The following is a 15,752-nucleotide window of genomic DNA, read 5'->3' as shown; positions in this document are numbered from 1 at the left end:
GTGCTGGCCCCCTCCATGGCTGATGGTCCCCCTGTCTCTCTTTTCTCCTCTCTAGGTGTGAAAGGATGCAGCAGAGCCCTGGGGGCATTTGGGACCCTGCACCTCCCCGGCCCTGGGCAGCCACTGCCCCTCTCACTGCCCTGGTGCCCACCAGCCAAGGACCATGCCCGTGGTGACAGAGGGACAGCAGCTCACAGCAGGACGGGAAAACGGGGTTTTCTAACCTTTCCCCCCCCCCTCGGTATCATGACTGGAGAGACCCAGCATGTCTACACCGTTGGCGATACTGACACCGGCCCCAAAGACCCCGACAAGGACTTTGGCTGTGAAGGCTGTGGGGAGAAGGATGGGAGGGGGCTGGGCGGGTTGGACAAGTCCCCCTTCCCCGGCCCCAAGGACAAGGAGTCCCACAGCCAGCGGGAAGCAGTGATCCGGCCGCAGCAAGTGGGGAAGATCGACTTCAAGTCCCTCCACTGCAAACCCAAGTTCAGCAACGATGGCAGCTGGGGAGAGGTGCAGGGCAGCCTCTCGTCCCCCTCCCCGGGGAAGGGCCGAGCCCGCGAGCGCAGCCGGCGCTCGGGGAAGGGCGAGCGGGGCCACCCCCATCAGCTGTACCGGCTCAGCATCGCCGGCACCCGCCCCAGCCCCACCATTGGCATCGCCTACCCCCAGCAGAAGGTGACACCCCCAAAGAAACCGGAGGCAAATCCCAGCCCCGTGGCCGGCAGCTACCGCTTCCACGTGCCCAACGTCCCCCAGCGCGAGGCTGAGCTCCGGCAAGAAGACCTGGGCTTCGGCTGCTGCTTCCCTGACGCCACCACCGGCCGTACCTCTGCCAACTATACCTCACAGCCCGCTCCCCCCCACGGCCCCAAAGGGCAGCCCCCCGCCGCCGGCATCCCCCTCAAGAGCCCCGGCACCAATGGGCAGCTACATTACTTAGAGTTTCAGGCGAACGGGGCCGACTCTTGGCCTTCCCCAGAGAAGAGCTTCACCGGTGCTAGCTATGGGATCTCTCTGCAGAAGCCCGGCTCTTTTCCTGAGGGGGGCAAAGCCAGTGCCCACGGGCTGGGGGCTTTGCCGTGCCAATATCCCTTCCAGCTGCTGCAGGACTCGGGGAAGGAGCCGTACAGCAGCGAGGCGGGGAGCCAGGAGTACCTGGAAGTGGGGATCAGCACCGGGCAGCTGGTTCATGGAGCCTTCGCCTTCCACTCGTCCTCCCGAGAGTGGCAAGAGGAGACGCCGAGCGGTGGCTCCTACGAGAGCGTGTCCCCTGAGGGCAGGCTCTACGGCCTGTCGGCCCTGCCGCCACCACCCTTCCTGCACCCGGTGCCGGCCTCGCACCACGGCCCGTTGCCGTGCTGCAAGGGGAGGAGCGAGCATCCCGCCAACCCCCATGGTGCTCTCTCGTCGTCATCTGGTGCTATCGACCAAAATCCAAGCACTTTCCAAGAGAACCAAGCTGTTTTTCCGTCTAGTTTACACTCGCCTGGTCTGCCAAAGCCGGCCGTTGGTAAGAGGCAAGCCTCGGCAAAAGACAATGGCCCCAGCCCGCGGCTGCTGGTCCAAGGCAGCCCTCTGAGAAGGACCGTGCCACCAAACTCTCTCTCCCAAGTGCACTTTCAGAGCAAAGCCTATTGCAGCTCCCCTGCGGGCAGCGCCAGCGCCGGATCCGTGCCTTTTGAGACAAGCATTCCCACTACGGCACCCACCCACCCCAGGTTTGTGCAAGCTTGGGAAGGTGCCACCAAGGCATTTTCACCCGTGGACCAGAATTCAGCACCTTATTCAAACCCTCTCGGAAACCAGTTCTCATTCGAGTGCCAGCCCAGCCCCGAGCAGAGGCAGCACAGGCAGAAGAATGCCAGGATGCCTTGGCAGCAAATCCACCTTGCTCCTGCAATGTCTGGTCAAAACAGGCTTGAGCTGTTGAGACAAATCACCAGCCAGAAGCTCCCCTTCCCCCTGAGCACATCGGAGTGGCAGGGGGGTGGGAAAGGCCAGAAAGGGCCCCCCATGAGTAACTCTCCGGGGTATCACAGCAAAAAGCTTGTGTCAGGAGAGAGTCTTGGGGTCCAGAGGGGAGAGCCTAACTCAACGGGCACTTTTTCCTTTGAAAACGGGAAGGACCCGGGGTCTCCTGCCTGCGAGTCGAGAAGCAAAGCCCTCTTCTACAACATGAGTCAAGCAGGTCCTCCTCCACCTCCCTCCAGGAGCTCGTCAGGCTTAGCGCTGGTCCTGCCACCCTCAGCCTTGGTGGCTGCCTCCCCTTGTGAGTCCCCATTGCCATCCCCTGTCCCCAACCCACCCTGTGGCAGCACCTGCTCATCACTCTCCCCCATGTCCAGCAGCCCCCTCAACCCCAGCTTTGAAGACAGCCAGATATCTGGAGCACTCACTCCCTCTCCCTTCTTCCAGCACCCCTGCCATTCCAAGGAGAGCAACAAAACCTTCCACCCTTCCGATGTCCTGAGCTCTGGCTCCCTTCATTACCACCCCTCAGACTCCATCAAGTCCTTCCACTTCCCCCCTGATGCCCTGAAAGATGATAACCTCCTGAAATGTGCCCCAGCCAGCCCCTTCCACAAATCTGGCATCGAGGTGGCCAAAGGATGCTCAGATGGGCTGGATGGGGAGCAGCCTCCACCGCCATACTCCTCCCACCACTTGCTGGCCAGTTCACTCAGCAGTGCCAGCCTGGACCAGCTGGATGTTCTCCTGACCTGCAAACAGTGCGATCAGAACTACAGCAACCTCTCCTCCTTCCTGCAGCACCGCCAGTTCTGCTCCTCCCATCCTGCTCCCCTGGCAGAGGGCAAGGATGCTCCCCGGGCAGCTGAGGGGAGGAAAGCCCTCCCCCAGGAGCCCCTCACCAAGCCCCCCAGCCTGGGGTTGTCTCCAGACCCCCAAGCACATTTGTTGGTGTTAAACAAGAGCGATGACTTCTTGCTGGATGGGGAAAGCAAAAGTGAGGGCAAGGAAGATGCTCTGAAGGGTGGCCTCTTCAATGGCCTCACCACCAGTTCCCTGCCCATCACCGCCTCGGACCTGGACATCGATGATGCCAAGCTGGACAGCCTGATCACTGAAGCCCTCAACGGCCTGGGATACCAGTCAGATAACCCGGAGATTGACAGCAGCTTCATAGATGTGTTTGCTGATGAGGAGCTGACAGGCGTGAAGGCAGCCGGCAGTGGGATGTCCCACAAGGCCAAGGAAGCCCTGGCCTTGGAGAGCAAATCCAAGCAGGCAGCAGCAGAGGAGAAGGCAGCAGGCCAGCCTAAGGCTGGCTGTTTTTATGAAGATGGCCACCCAGGTGCGGAGCAGGCAAAGAGAGGGGCAGGAAAGCAGCATCTTCACAAGGGGAGGGTGGCACAGGAGTTGGCAGCCAAGGAACCCAATGCCAGGGCAGCGGGAGCAGAGAGGACAGCCAGGCTGCGGGCAGGCAGGAAGAGCAGTGTCCCACCAGCCACCACCTCCTCTGAGTCCACCTCCAGCCAAAAGCATCCCAGGAAGCTCAGCCAGGAGCCTCCGATGAAGAGCGAAGCGGAGTCAGGGATCACCACCAAGAGCTCCAGGCCATCCCGGTTCTCCACAAAGGACATGAAGAAGCGGAAGCCCCGAAGTGGGACATGGAGCAAGGAGCTCATTCACAAGATTGTGCAGCAGAAGAACAAGCTCCACAGACTGCAGGTGAAGAGCAGCAAGCAGGCCCAGGTCCCCCAGGTCACCGAGGGGCTGGTGCCAGCCCCCAAGGAGGGCAGGTTTCAGGAGTATGACTATATCTCCGACTCGGATGACGATGGAACAGAGTGCAGCAAGCTCCGGGGACAGAAGAAGAGAGGCACAGGATTCATTAGGAGGACCAAGAGCAGCTTTGGCAAGAAACGCTCAGGAAGACCTGAGAAAGCCAAAGAGAAAGACCCAGCGTGGAGGTACAGCCAGAAAAGGGATGGTCAGAAGAGGGAGGCACAGGCGCATAGGGGGGTCCCAAGCCAGGAGGATGCTGAGAAAGAGGATTGTGTTGCCAGAGTCCGAAGACAGAGCAGCCAGTCATCTACTGACAGCAACCACAGCAGTAGTGTGCCCGGTGAGATTATGGTCACCAGCCCACCCCATGCTGATGGGGCTGGCTCAGGCAGTGAGAAGGGAGGCTCACAGAGGAGGAGGAGCTCGGGCAGCCCAGCACGTGCACCAAGGACTCCACTCAGCCTTCCCGAGGACAGGAGCCCAAAGAACAGCCAGAAGAGCAAAGAGGACTTTTCCAGGGGGAGCAGGAGGTTTGGCTCAGCCAAGCCTTTGCTAGCAGGCTCCAGGACGTGTCCAAATACTCAACTAGAAGTTGCTGGAATGGACTGTGTGGAGGAGGAGCCAGTACTGCAGCCCCAGGAAAGGCAGCTGCCCAGCTTGGCCACTATAGGCAGGAGCCCCATCAGGCTGTCCTGTAAGGAGGGGACAGAAGAGCCCAAAGGAACAGCCAAGCACAGGGCTGAGGCAGGAGAACCCATCCTGGAGAATCAGGATTCCCCTGAGCTAACCATGGTCAACCAGAGGCATCAGTTTGCACCTTTCACAAGCAATGGGCTGAAGTACCATGCTGAAGAGCTGATAGCTCCATCCCACGGCAGTGACGAAGCCAGTCCTGGCCATGTGAGTGCCGCCTACTCGGAAGCAGGCATCAAATACTTGAAGGCACATGGGCTCTGCGAGGGCCGGAAGGACTGTCCCGTGCTGGTTGCCCCGTACGGGAGGGATGCAGTGGGGATGATGCTCACTGCCAAGGCGCCTGATCCATATGTCAGCAGTGACAACATGTTTTTCAGTCCCAGAAGTCTTCCTGGTCACTACAATGACAACCTCTTCTCAAAGCCCCCAGCCTTGAGCTCCTCACACATGGATGACATGTACTTATGCCAGGATGACATCAAGGGCAGCTCCTTCGAGCAGAAGCATGCCAGCATCTCCCCGTACGCCACAGAAACACCCCAGGGCAAGGTCTCCTCCCCTCTCAGCTTTGATTCCTCTTCAATATTTGGAGACCTTCCCGTCGCCGAGTTTGATCCACCACTGTATGAGAGTGTTTCTACCAGCAAGGACAGTTACGTGCCGACATTTGCCTGCTCTGGCAACCCCCCCAGCAAGCCACTGCCCTTTGAGCAATCGTATCCACCGTTCGTGCCAGAGAAAGGCTGGTCCCTCATGGAGGAGGTGGCTCCCATGCTGCCAGAAGACATGACTCAGTTCCAGAGCCTTTCAGTGGAGAAGCCACTAGCCAAGAAATTCCCTGAGGAAGGACCTGTCCCCACCAGCCAACTCTCCCTGCCGCTGCCAGACAGGATAACAGATTATAACGTGACTTTTACAAACAACATTTCAGATGATGAGCTGGAGATCAAGCGATTAGTCACAGAGCTGGAGAGTCAACTGCAAACCAGCAAGCTGGATAACGAGGCACCCACTGACCTTCAGAAACCTGAGCAACACGTGGCAGCCCATCTGCGAGGACAGGTGGCTGAGCTGTTCCCACCACTGCCAGTGGAGCAAGAGACGGGCCAGGAGAAAGGCCTGTTTTTGGCAGAGGAGCTGGGCAGCTCAAGCCTCTGCATCGGGGAGAGGCTGGAGGGTGAGAAGCCAACCATCACAAGCAGCCGTAGGGACTATGAGAGACTCCGGGAGCCCTGGCCTTGCCCAGTGGAGCTGGGCTCGCTGGAGACAGGGACGTCCACAGCGGCCCCACAAGCCATGGACCATTTCTGCTCCAAAGACAGTGGTGAGCAGCTCCAGGGAGCTGCAGCTGCAGACGAAAGTGACCCTGAAAAGATGGAAAATGGGTCCTCTTCCAAAAGTCTACCTGGGTCACACACACCAGACCAAGCAGAGGCTCCCATCTACACAGACCCCATGACAAAAAGCCCTTCTGTTGTCACTGACTCTGTGTTCCCCAAGATCCTGGAGGCAGCTGAAGCCACCAAAGATCCCCTGCCATCCCTGCCATGCCAGCATGATGCTGAGAGCTTCCCTGTGCCAGGGAAAGCAGATGAAAGCTTCACTGATGTTGCAGAGCTGGAGAAGCTTGATGCCTATCTTCCAAACCATAAACCTCAACTGGGCACCCCAACCTTGGACCTTGCCTTCTCACCTCACATCAAAGAGATCTCAGATACAGAAGAAAGACCCTTAAGCAAACCCAAGTCCCCCCAAATGACCAAAAGCACCATGGACTTCAAAGGGGATGATGGTGGGTCTGCATTGGTGGAAGAAACAGAGGAGAGAAAGAGCCCAACTACCTCTCCAGACCCTGGACTTGGTGACAAAGCCAGCAAGCAAAAAGTGCTGTTCTTTGATATTCTGAGTCTGCCTGAGGAGAGCGACCACAGCTCCCAGGAGATGTTGGCATCCCAGGAGAGAGCTGCCAATCCTCTGCAGCAGCTCCAGCTCTTTGTTGCCCGAACAGTGAAGAGCAATGAAGAGGAGCTGTTGATGCCCTGCTTCCCCATGCTCCTTGCTCCTGGCCACCCCTCTGCCACCACCCGTGTCCAGCTGGAGCAGAAAGAGGAGAACGGCGGTGCCTTGGAAGGGGAAAATGGGACACACTGCCCTGCCCGAGGGGAGGAGAATATCCCTGTTGAAGGCAACGCAGAAAATATTCCTGCCCCAGCAAAAGAGGTTGTGCTTTTCTCTAGTGGATGTGAGCAGCTAGAGTCATTTGGTGGGACGGGCTCTTCCCGTGCAAAACCATCTTCACTTGCCAAGCCAGAGCTGCAAAGCAACGTAAGGGAGCTGCAGCACTTAGCAAATGAACCTGCAGAGCAGAATGACATTAATACTGGCACAGATGGTGTTTCCCGAGAGCATAATGACCTCTCACCACTCAAAAACACAGCGGTGACCCCACTGCCAGGGCAAGGAGAGAAAGCTGATCCACTCTTGGAGGAGGAGGAGGAAGAGAAAAACAAAGCAACCTTGGCATTCAAAAGCCCTGAGCAATCCTGTATAAGCCATAGTTTGCTGGAGGAAGAAACGCCGGGTAGTGCTGCAACAGAGAGGCTGGAAAGGAAACCAGTGGGACAGGAGGTACAGCCCCTGTGCTCTGCTCCAGTGAGTCCCACCAGCTCTCCCAGACCTTCCAAGGAGGATCTCCACCAGGATCACCACTTGGTGCTGGAAGCAAGAGCTGGTACAGTCAGTGCAAAGGATCCCAGAGAAGGAGATGGCAAGAAGTCATCCCTCAATGGCTGTCATTACACAGGTGACTCTCCAGCCAGCTTGCTCTTGCCAACCAATTCGTCTCACCCCAAACACTTGCAGAGCAGTGGGGCAGAGGGAGGAGAGGTCCCCAGCTTCAGCACTCAGCTCTCCGATGAGAATAAACACGGCACATCCCTAGTAAACTCATCAAGTTCATTTGTCATGAAGAAGTGTCCTCCTGAGGTCAACAGCCATCATGTGCATCACCCCACCATGAGCCCAGGAGATCAAGGGACTTGGAAAAGGGAACCTCCCTTTCCTCCATCACTGCCTCACTGTGGCGCCATGCCCATGGAAGTGGTCAAGGACAGTCACCATCACCAGCACCTCCCTGACGGCATCTTGGGTAACTATGGACCACCTGAAAGAGAAGGGCTGGTGAGACCCTGCACTCTGCTGCATGCTGATGGTCTGGTAGATTCAGCCTTGGAGATGGAAGGTCCCCAGAAACCTTATGGGAAGGACTGCTCTATTCCCTGCTCACCACCCTTCAACCAAAAAGGTGTTGGGAAAGAAGTACCCAAAAGCACTGGTGCTGTGCTCTCAAGTTCTCATATTCAAGAAACCCAAGCGTGCACCAACACAGATGTGGTCGTTAACTCCATTCCTGCAGAAACCCAAGATTACCCAACTCAGCCCACGACAGATCTGCTCCCCATCAGAGAAAGAGAGGCAAAACTGGACGAAGAGGACGAGCTGGAAATCTGTTCTGATGGTGGAAACAAGCATCAAAGTGAACCAGAGGCTTTGTCCAATGGTTGTGTTGTTCAGCCAGCTGCTGTCATCAGAGGTCTTAAAAGAACTGGAGATCTCGGTCCTGCTGAATTAAATGGCCATGAGTTTTCAGAGGCAGCAGAGGTGAGACTTGGTCTTTCCAAACCCACAGAGAGCAGAGGAAAGAGTTTAAAAGGGGAGAAAACCAAAAGCCACAGGGATGGAGAAGCTGGGAGCTGTGTGTTAGGCAGTATGGGCCAAGGAGAGGACAACATGCCTAACTGTCCTCTGAACCCTTCCCAAAGTGAAATTAAAGAAAAGAAGCCAAACGGGCTCCTGGTGACCTGCGACATTTGTTCAGCCACTTTCCGGTCCAAGCCTGGCCTGACCAGGCACAAAGCTGTCAAGCACCAGGTGAAGAATGGTGGTGTACCACAGCCTAGCAAGACTCCCCTGTCTGCTTTGATTCCTGCAGACAGGACATCAAAAGCAGCCCAAAAAGTGCCCAGGAGGAGCCTGAAGACTTCAATCAAAGACAAAACTTGCAGCTCACCAGTTCCCACCACCAACACTGACCATGTCCCCAAGAAAATATGCCCAGACCTGGAGAAAGAGCCCAGCACACAGATGCAAGAAGTGGTCAGCAGAGTGCTGAGCGACCTCAGCGTGATCTCCTTTGAGATGTCCCAGGAGCTGCACCGCACACGTGTTCTGCAGAGGGTGATGAAGATAAAGGGACCCTGCTTGGAGACAAGGGGAGCAGGTGAGGTGGCAGCTGGGAAGCTGGACTCAGGGCGGCAAGCCAGGAAGGGAGAAAAGGGTAGAAGGAGCCAAAGCAAAGATCCTGGAGAGGTGAATGGCAATTCTGAGAAGCTAAACAGGAAAGTGAGACGAAGGAAAGCAAAGGTGTTTCCTAGCAGAAATGAGCCTGATGGTCCATGTGAGCTGGAGAAGGCAGGTCCTCCCCCTGCTGTCCTCCCCAGTCTGCCCAGGACTATGGAGAGCTTGCACGAGGCCGGTGGTTGCATCTCCACAGAGGAGCAAAATAGGTCCAAGTCATCACAGTACCCTCAAAAAGCTAAACAGTCCCCTTGTGCAGCTGAGCTTGCAGAGGACCTGGGCAACAGGATGGGGTCTTCAAAGGAGATGGTCAGCAAGGAGTTAGTAGCAAGCACAGTCACCTGTCCTGGGGAGGTGGAAGATCCAAATGGAGTGGAGGGCCTGCAGGCTTGCAAGAAATCAGCTAGTGGGTTTGTGAAGCAAGTGGAGAAGGGATTGGGCAAGGTAGGCAAAGAGCAGCATTGTGGTGCTGGTGGCACAGAAGAGATGGATGCTGTGACAAAAGACAGGCCAATGGCAGAGAGTGGTGCAGGGAACCAGAGTGATGCTCCATGGGGTTCCATGGTTCCTGCCAAAGAGAGTCTACCACTGGAGACACTGGATTCAGAAACCACACAAAAGATTGCTGGGCAAGGTGCTCTGCAGACCACACCAGGGACCAGCCCTCCTCCTGCAGAGCCAAAGCACTGGCTGACAACAGACCTGCCACCGGGCAGAGAGCATTGTGTGGAAAGGGTGGCCATCTCAGACCTGCAGAGCTTGTTTGATGATGACTCCACATTCTCCCAGCTCTTTCCCCGGGACGACCAGTCTGTCCGGAGAAAATGCACACGGGTGTATGGGAAGCGTAGCAAGAAACCCAAGCCCGTGACCGAGGTGGACCAGCGGGCAACGGGTGACGTGGACCTCTTCACAATCCGGTTAGCTTCTGACCTCAGCAAAACCAGCTCTTTCTGTGTCACCAGGGAGGACCCATGTGAATACGAAACCATCTCCGTTAACGATGCCTTAATGCTAAACATGTGTCACAGCAGCACGGGGAAGAGTGGGGATGCTCCTGCTCCCAGCGGATCCAAAAGCATTGCACTGAGGTTGGACTGCGAGAAGACTGACCAAGGGAAGGAGGACATTGACCTGGAAGACAACATGCTAACCTTCTTGTGCCAAAACAGCCAAGTGGACAACATCCCCAGCTTGAACATCTGGGAGAATCTGGAGAAGGAGGGAGAAAGCCTCTCTGCTGACGACATGTTTGAGCCTCTGATGGACCTCGAAGATGAGCACTCGCTCAGAGAAGTGAGCTCCGAACCCCCTGACCTGGTGGAGGAGTCCTATGGTGACACAGCTAACAAAGACTCAGGCTCTCCTGAATTTCACACCATCGACATTGAGATGCTGAATGCAAAGCTGAAAATGAGAGACATGTGCTTCTTCAGCCCATGTGAAGATCTTTCTGGACATGGGGAGGACAATGCTGGGAGTTTCAAGCCAAAGCCGGGCCAGCACAGCAAGCACAGAAGCAAGCTAGAAGATGGGAAACTGGGGAAAAACCGCAGTGAGATGACCATCAAGACCAAAGACAAGCAGTACAAATGCAAAGTCTGCTTCCAGTGGTTCCTGACGTTGGGAGAGCTGGACTTCCACAAGCTTTCCCATAACCCTTCCCCTCCGCCTACCTGCTACATGTGTGTCCAGCGCAAATTCAGCTCCCGGGAGCAGCTGAGGGACCACCTGAAGGAGAAGCACGCCAAAAACAAAGCCGGTCTGTGGGCTTGTGGGATGTGCCTGAAGGAGATCTCTGATGTCTGGATGTACAACGAGCATCTCCGGGAGCACGCCACCCAGTTCGCTCGCAAGGGCCAAGCGCAGAAGTCTGTGATGGGCCTGCCAGCCTGCTTCGGTGAGGACAACGCTGCTGTCACCCACTTCCTCAACACCATCATGTATCGGAAGCCCAGCAGGTCCTCCCGGCACACCGACCCCAGCTGCAGGCAGGGGGGTAGCAGAGAGAGCAAGAGCCCTAAGGAGCTGCCCCTTGAGCAAGAGGCCAAGGTGATGAAAGACCCCTTGGAAAGCAACGTTAAGGTGAAGCCACCTGCATCCAGCTCTTCTAAAGCATCTGCCAGTCCTTCTCCAGAGCATGTGGCAAAAAGCGATGGCACCCCAAAATCTGTCCCCATGCACCCAGACTGCAAGGATCCTTCCAGGGACTGTCATCACTGTGGCAAACAGTTTCCCAAACCCTTCAAGCTCCAGCGGCACTTAGTCGTGCATAGTTTACAGAAGATCTACTTGTGCCACAAGTGTCCAATGTTCTACCAGGAGACCAAAGAGCTTCGGAACCACCTCAGCCAGGAGCACGGGATAGTGGAGGAGCAGGAGATCAAGCACACCACCCTGTATGCCTGCGAGCTCTGCGCAGACGTCATGCACGTGATCAAGAAGTCCTTCATCTGCAGCATGTGCAACTACACCTTCTCCAAGAAAGAGCAGTACGACCGGCACATGGAGAAGCATCTGGCGGGAAGCAACAAGACTTTCAAATTCAGAGGGGTCATGAGACCTGGTGTTGCCTTCAGGGAGGGCAAGGAGAAAGTGAAAGAGGATAGCTCTCTCTGGGAGGGCGTGCCACCAAGCAAGAAGAGAAAAGTTGCTCACCACAGCAGCTCTCTCCCACACAGGTCGCCGGTCCACGTGGACCACACTGGTGACCTTCAGCTGGTAGAGGCTGCAAGCCCCAACCTGCAGGCTTCTGGTGACTCCTTCCCTACAGCACCTGATGACCAAGGAACACCCCAGCCCTCCCTGAAAACGGAAGACCTGGTGGGGGACTTCTCCGACCTCCTGGCAGAGATGGAGAAATCCCAGTTTGCTGGTCTGTCCCCACCACGCTGCCTTTCCCCATCTTTGCCTCAGGCTGCGACAAGCAGCCCGGAGCTTGGCCACGTCGCTGCCCTGTCTATGGAGGAGCTGGAGAAAGGAGCATTTGATGGGAAACCACTTCCTTTCTTGGACTCACCCGAGTTTACTGTTGACCTTGCTGGGTCAGCTTGTAACCAGGCCACAGACCAAAAACTCTCTCCTCCCCACCTGACCAAGAAACGGGGCTACGCTGATGCCCAGAAAAGGACAAGTGTAGGAAACAAAGATGAGCATATAGCAGGTGTCCTGGAAAATCCCAGTGCAGCTGTGGATGGGATCCCATTTCTCCAACTTGCCAAGAAGGTCTCAGGGCTTCCTTCCCTTCAAACAGAGGCTCCACCAGCCAAGGAGATCCAGAGGTGGGGCAGCCCCAGTGCCAGCAACACCTCTTCTTGGGAAGGTGCACCTAAAGCCCTGTCTCCAGAAGCTGCCCACCACCCCCTGCCCCTGAAGGACAAGACAGCATCACCCACGCTGAACAGGGCTGCCAAAGATTTGGTCCTGCAGAAGAAGACCTCGGGTAGCCAGCCCAGCAATGAGGCTGGTCCCAGCACTGGCAGCCCTGATGGCAGCAACGAGGAGGGTCACCAACTCATCTCGGGGAAGGACAAAGTCGCTAAGGACCCTAAGGAGAACAGCACTAATGCCAAGGACCAAGGTGGCAACCCAAGCAAATCCACCAGCCACCAGCCCAGAGGTGAGGTGGCCAGCAACACTGTAAGACACAGCCATGTGGAACCAAGCAAAGCCACCAGCAAGCTTCACCCCAGGAGGAGGAAAGAGCACAAGTCCTTGAGCCATCGGAGCAGCCCTGGCTCCCGGGAGAACATGGAGGGAGACGGGAAAAAGAAAAAAGCCCGGATCTCATGCCCGGGGAGGAGCGAAAGCACCGGTGAGCTCAAACATGCTGGTTGGAGCAAGGCTGAAGCTTCAGCACTCTCCCCTGGGAGGAGGGAGACACAGTGCAACAAACTGGTACCCAGGGGCAAAGCAGGCACACAGCTGAAGAAGATGGTCCTGGACACTTACAACCAGAAGAAGGGGGAGATCCATCACGCCAACGGGGATGTGAAGCGCAGGAAGGCCATCCTGGGGAAGAGCCTCCACCAGGTGTTGGCCAAGGGGCCGGCGCCATCCCCACATGGGTCCTTGCAGAGCCCACGTGCCAGCCGGGGGGCCAAGCCGGCCGGGTCGGGCAGCTACCGCACCGCTGAGTCCCAGAACAACCTGCTAAGCCAACTCTTCGGGCAAAAATTAACAAGCTTTAAAATTCCTTTAAGAAGAGATACTTCAGAGTAATTTATGGAAGTGACTTATGGTGATCCTCAGCTGCTTTCATGGGGTTTGCAAGGGAAAAATTATCAAAGCATTAAATTCGTTTGTGTAGCATGATTTCTCTGTCTAGCTTAAATGAACTTGCACTGCAGCCTCTGTGAAATAGTTTGCTTTGTGTCTACTAATCTACTTTAATTCACCTGATTTATCATGCAAATGCTAGAACTTTGATGTTGCTGATGATTTTCACGAACTGAAATTGTAATCGCTTTGGGCAGACTGAATCGTCGAGAGCAATTGCTTTATTGCAGAAGTGCTGAGGTTATAAGGATACTTGCAAATCTCAGACCCTTTTGAGACTGTGTCTGTGTTATCTTTGTACAAAGTACTTGAAGAGATGAACTTCATTCCGTAGACGTCTTATTCATAAGGTGCAGTACACTGTAGAAAGCAAATTTTTATTATTTCCTTTTTTATTATTATTTTTAAGATTTTGCACAAATAATCCCATACGATTCATTTAATTAGGAGCTGGCCTAAGAGATGATACAATTAGGAGGGGGGGAAAAAACCCAACACGTCAGATTAAGAATCGGGTGTCCCATATTTTGACAGCCATCCCCATGAATTTGTTTCCACGTTGTCAAGAGAAAAAGGAACCAGCCCTGGGGCTGCTGGAGCCCTTCAGAGTATGCTGCCACTCTTTGACCACTGTAGATGATGTGAGCAGAGGAGCCCCGACCGCGAGCGAACTGCACCTTGACACTTGTGACAAACTGATACTTTTAGGGTGTTTTGTTTTGTTTGTTTGTTTTCTGTTTGGGTTCTTGTTGTTTGTTTGGGGTTTGTTGTGGTGTTTTTTTTTTAATGTGTGCATGTGTGTTTGGGTTTGTTGGCTTGTTTGTTTGTTGTTGTTTTTTTTGGTGGGTTTTGGGGTTGTTGGTTTTTTTGCGCAACGACAAAACTGTGCCAATTTACCGAACCGGTACCGTGCCCTCAACGGTGTCACTTCTAAACTATCTTACTGTATTGAGTAGTGGCTTTCTAGGTATCCGCTTTTTTACTATGCAGTTACTGGTGCTATTCTTCTTTTGTAATGTGAATACAGCCTTCCTTGATTGAAAAAATAAAAGGGAACCAGGGGGAAGTAGCTGATACCCGTAAAACGGAGCAGGAAACAAAGAAATACTTCTAAAAATCCAACTTTGGGGGGGGGAAATAAAAAATCCCGTATGCTGGTACTCCATAGTGTTGAAAAGGTTACATTAAATGAGCTCGTTATACAACTGAACTTTTGAATCCGGAAAGAAATCTCAGGTGCAAACGAGGACATGGAAGATGAAATACTATTGAAATACTCCCAAGTCAAGGAGGTGAAGTAATGCACTGATGTGATATGAACAGTCAGAGTACTTTGCGTCTGTCCTGCAGTGATGATGTTTTGTTTTGTTTTAGATTTAAAAAGGAAAAATAAAATCTAAAAAAAAAAAAACAAACAGAGGCTTTATTCTGTTAATATGTATCTTTACAATTCTTTGTATTGTATAAAAATATTGTAGGTAATTTACCTTGGGTGCAATGTGTTCTGTCAAAAGTTTTTATTTTGATATTTTGTCAGAGAAGCAGAGAGAGCAGGAAACGCCATTTTATGATGTTGTTTGTGTGCTTTTAAAGTGCCTCTTTAATATTGTTAAATAAAGTATGAGATGAAAATATGGGGCGGTACTGTAAAATCATACATGATTAATCTTTTCAAATATATTCCAATATTTTCACAGAAATCCCCTGTCTGTGTGATGTCTGTGGGATGTTCCTCCCTGGCTGCATCTCAAACCCCATGGTCCCCTCATCCTGTGCACATCCCTGACCAAGTGGTGATACTTCTAATTGACAGGTGCTCTGTGTGTCTTCATGGTGACCCCTGCAAAGTGGCTGCAGGATGGCATTGCTGCTGCTGCTGTCACCTTGCAATCTTTTGCCAAGTGGTGGGGATGCTCATGCATCTCCTTTTCCTCACTGCATCTTGCTTAGGTTCTACTCACAACATGAGTGTTTTGTCCTGGGGGGGAAAAAAGCCCAACATGATGGTGATGGCCCAGTTTGGTCATCATGAATTGGTGATGGAGATGGCCCAGTTTGGTCCTCACCAATTTGTCCTCAAGCTGACCTCTGCCAACACAGCACTGAGGTCTGAAGGTAGGAGGCTGACACAAAGCTGGGCATATTATATTCTTTAATTACTGTTGCAATCATAACATTTAAATGCTGTCACTGAGAGATAGCTCTTAACCGCAGGCTGGAATCCCGGCCACTTGGGGCTTGTAACTAAAACTGCCGGATTAATTTGATTAATTGATAGAATTATTTTCCAAACTACTCTTTTGTTTATGGAGGCTTAAAATGCTCGCTGCCTGCACCCTCCTGGTGTGTTGCAGAGTGAGATAAAGTGGCTGAAAATAATTAGCATGGCTTAATTTAGGGAAAAAAATAACCTCAGAAGAATTTTGCAGAAAATTTAAGGCAGCACATTTCACTTGGCATTGGCAGGAAATATGATGGAGCTGGAAATGGGACTTTTATGTTTTCTCTCCACTATATTTCAAGCCCAAAGGGCAGAGGAGTATTTTGTGGCTGGGTGTTGCTGTCATCCTCTGGATTCATAACCTGGGCACATGCAATGAAGTTCCATGGGAACCTCAGGTTTGCTGCAGGGGATGGGACCATCCCCAGGGCTTGGGGCAGAGTGCTGGGAC

At 53.8% G+C, this 15,752-nt stretch overlaps 1 protein-coding gene across 1 annotated transcript; it reads left to right on the top strand.

Annotated features, from left to right (window-relative positions):
- The first annotated feature begins 246 nt into the window (after positions 1-246).
- On the top strand, positions 247-14,758 carry ZNF469 (zinc finger protein 469). Its single transcript, XM_051629492.1, has one exon. It carries the CDS (start codon positions 247-249, stop codon positions 13,021-13,023), a length of 12,777 nt encoding a protein of 4,258 aa, XP_051485452.1. The 3' UTR covers positions 13,024-14,758.
- Positions 14,759-15,752: the final 994 nt, after the last annotated feature.

This window comes from Apus apus, chromosome 11 (assembly GCF_020740795.1).
Source record: "Apus apus isolate bApuApu2 chromosome 11, bApuApu2.pri.cur, whole genome shotgun sequence".
Lineage (NCBI taxonomy): Eukaryota > Metazoa > Chordata > Aves > Apodiformes > Apodidae > Apus > Apus apus.
Note: the sequence above shows the minus strand (reverse complement) of the source record. Positions and strands in the feature narration are given on the sequence as shown.

What these genes read in the sequence shown, in the direction of transcription:
- ZNF469 (XM_051629492.1), top strand. Translation starts at nt 247, where the DNA reads ATGACTGGAGAGACCCAGCATGTCTACACCGTTGGCGATACTGACACC.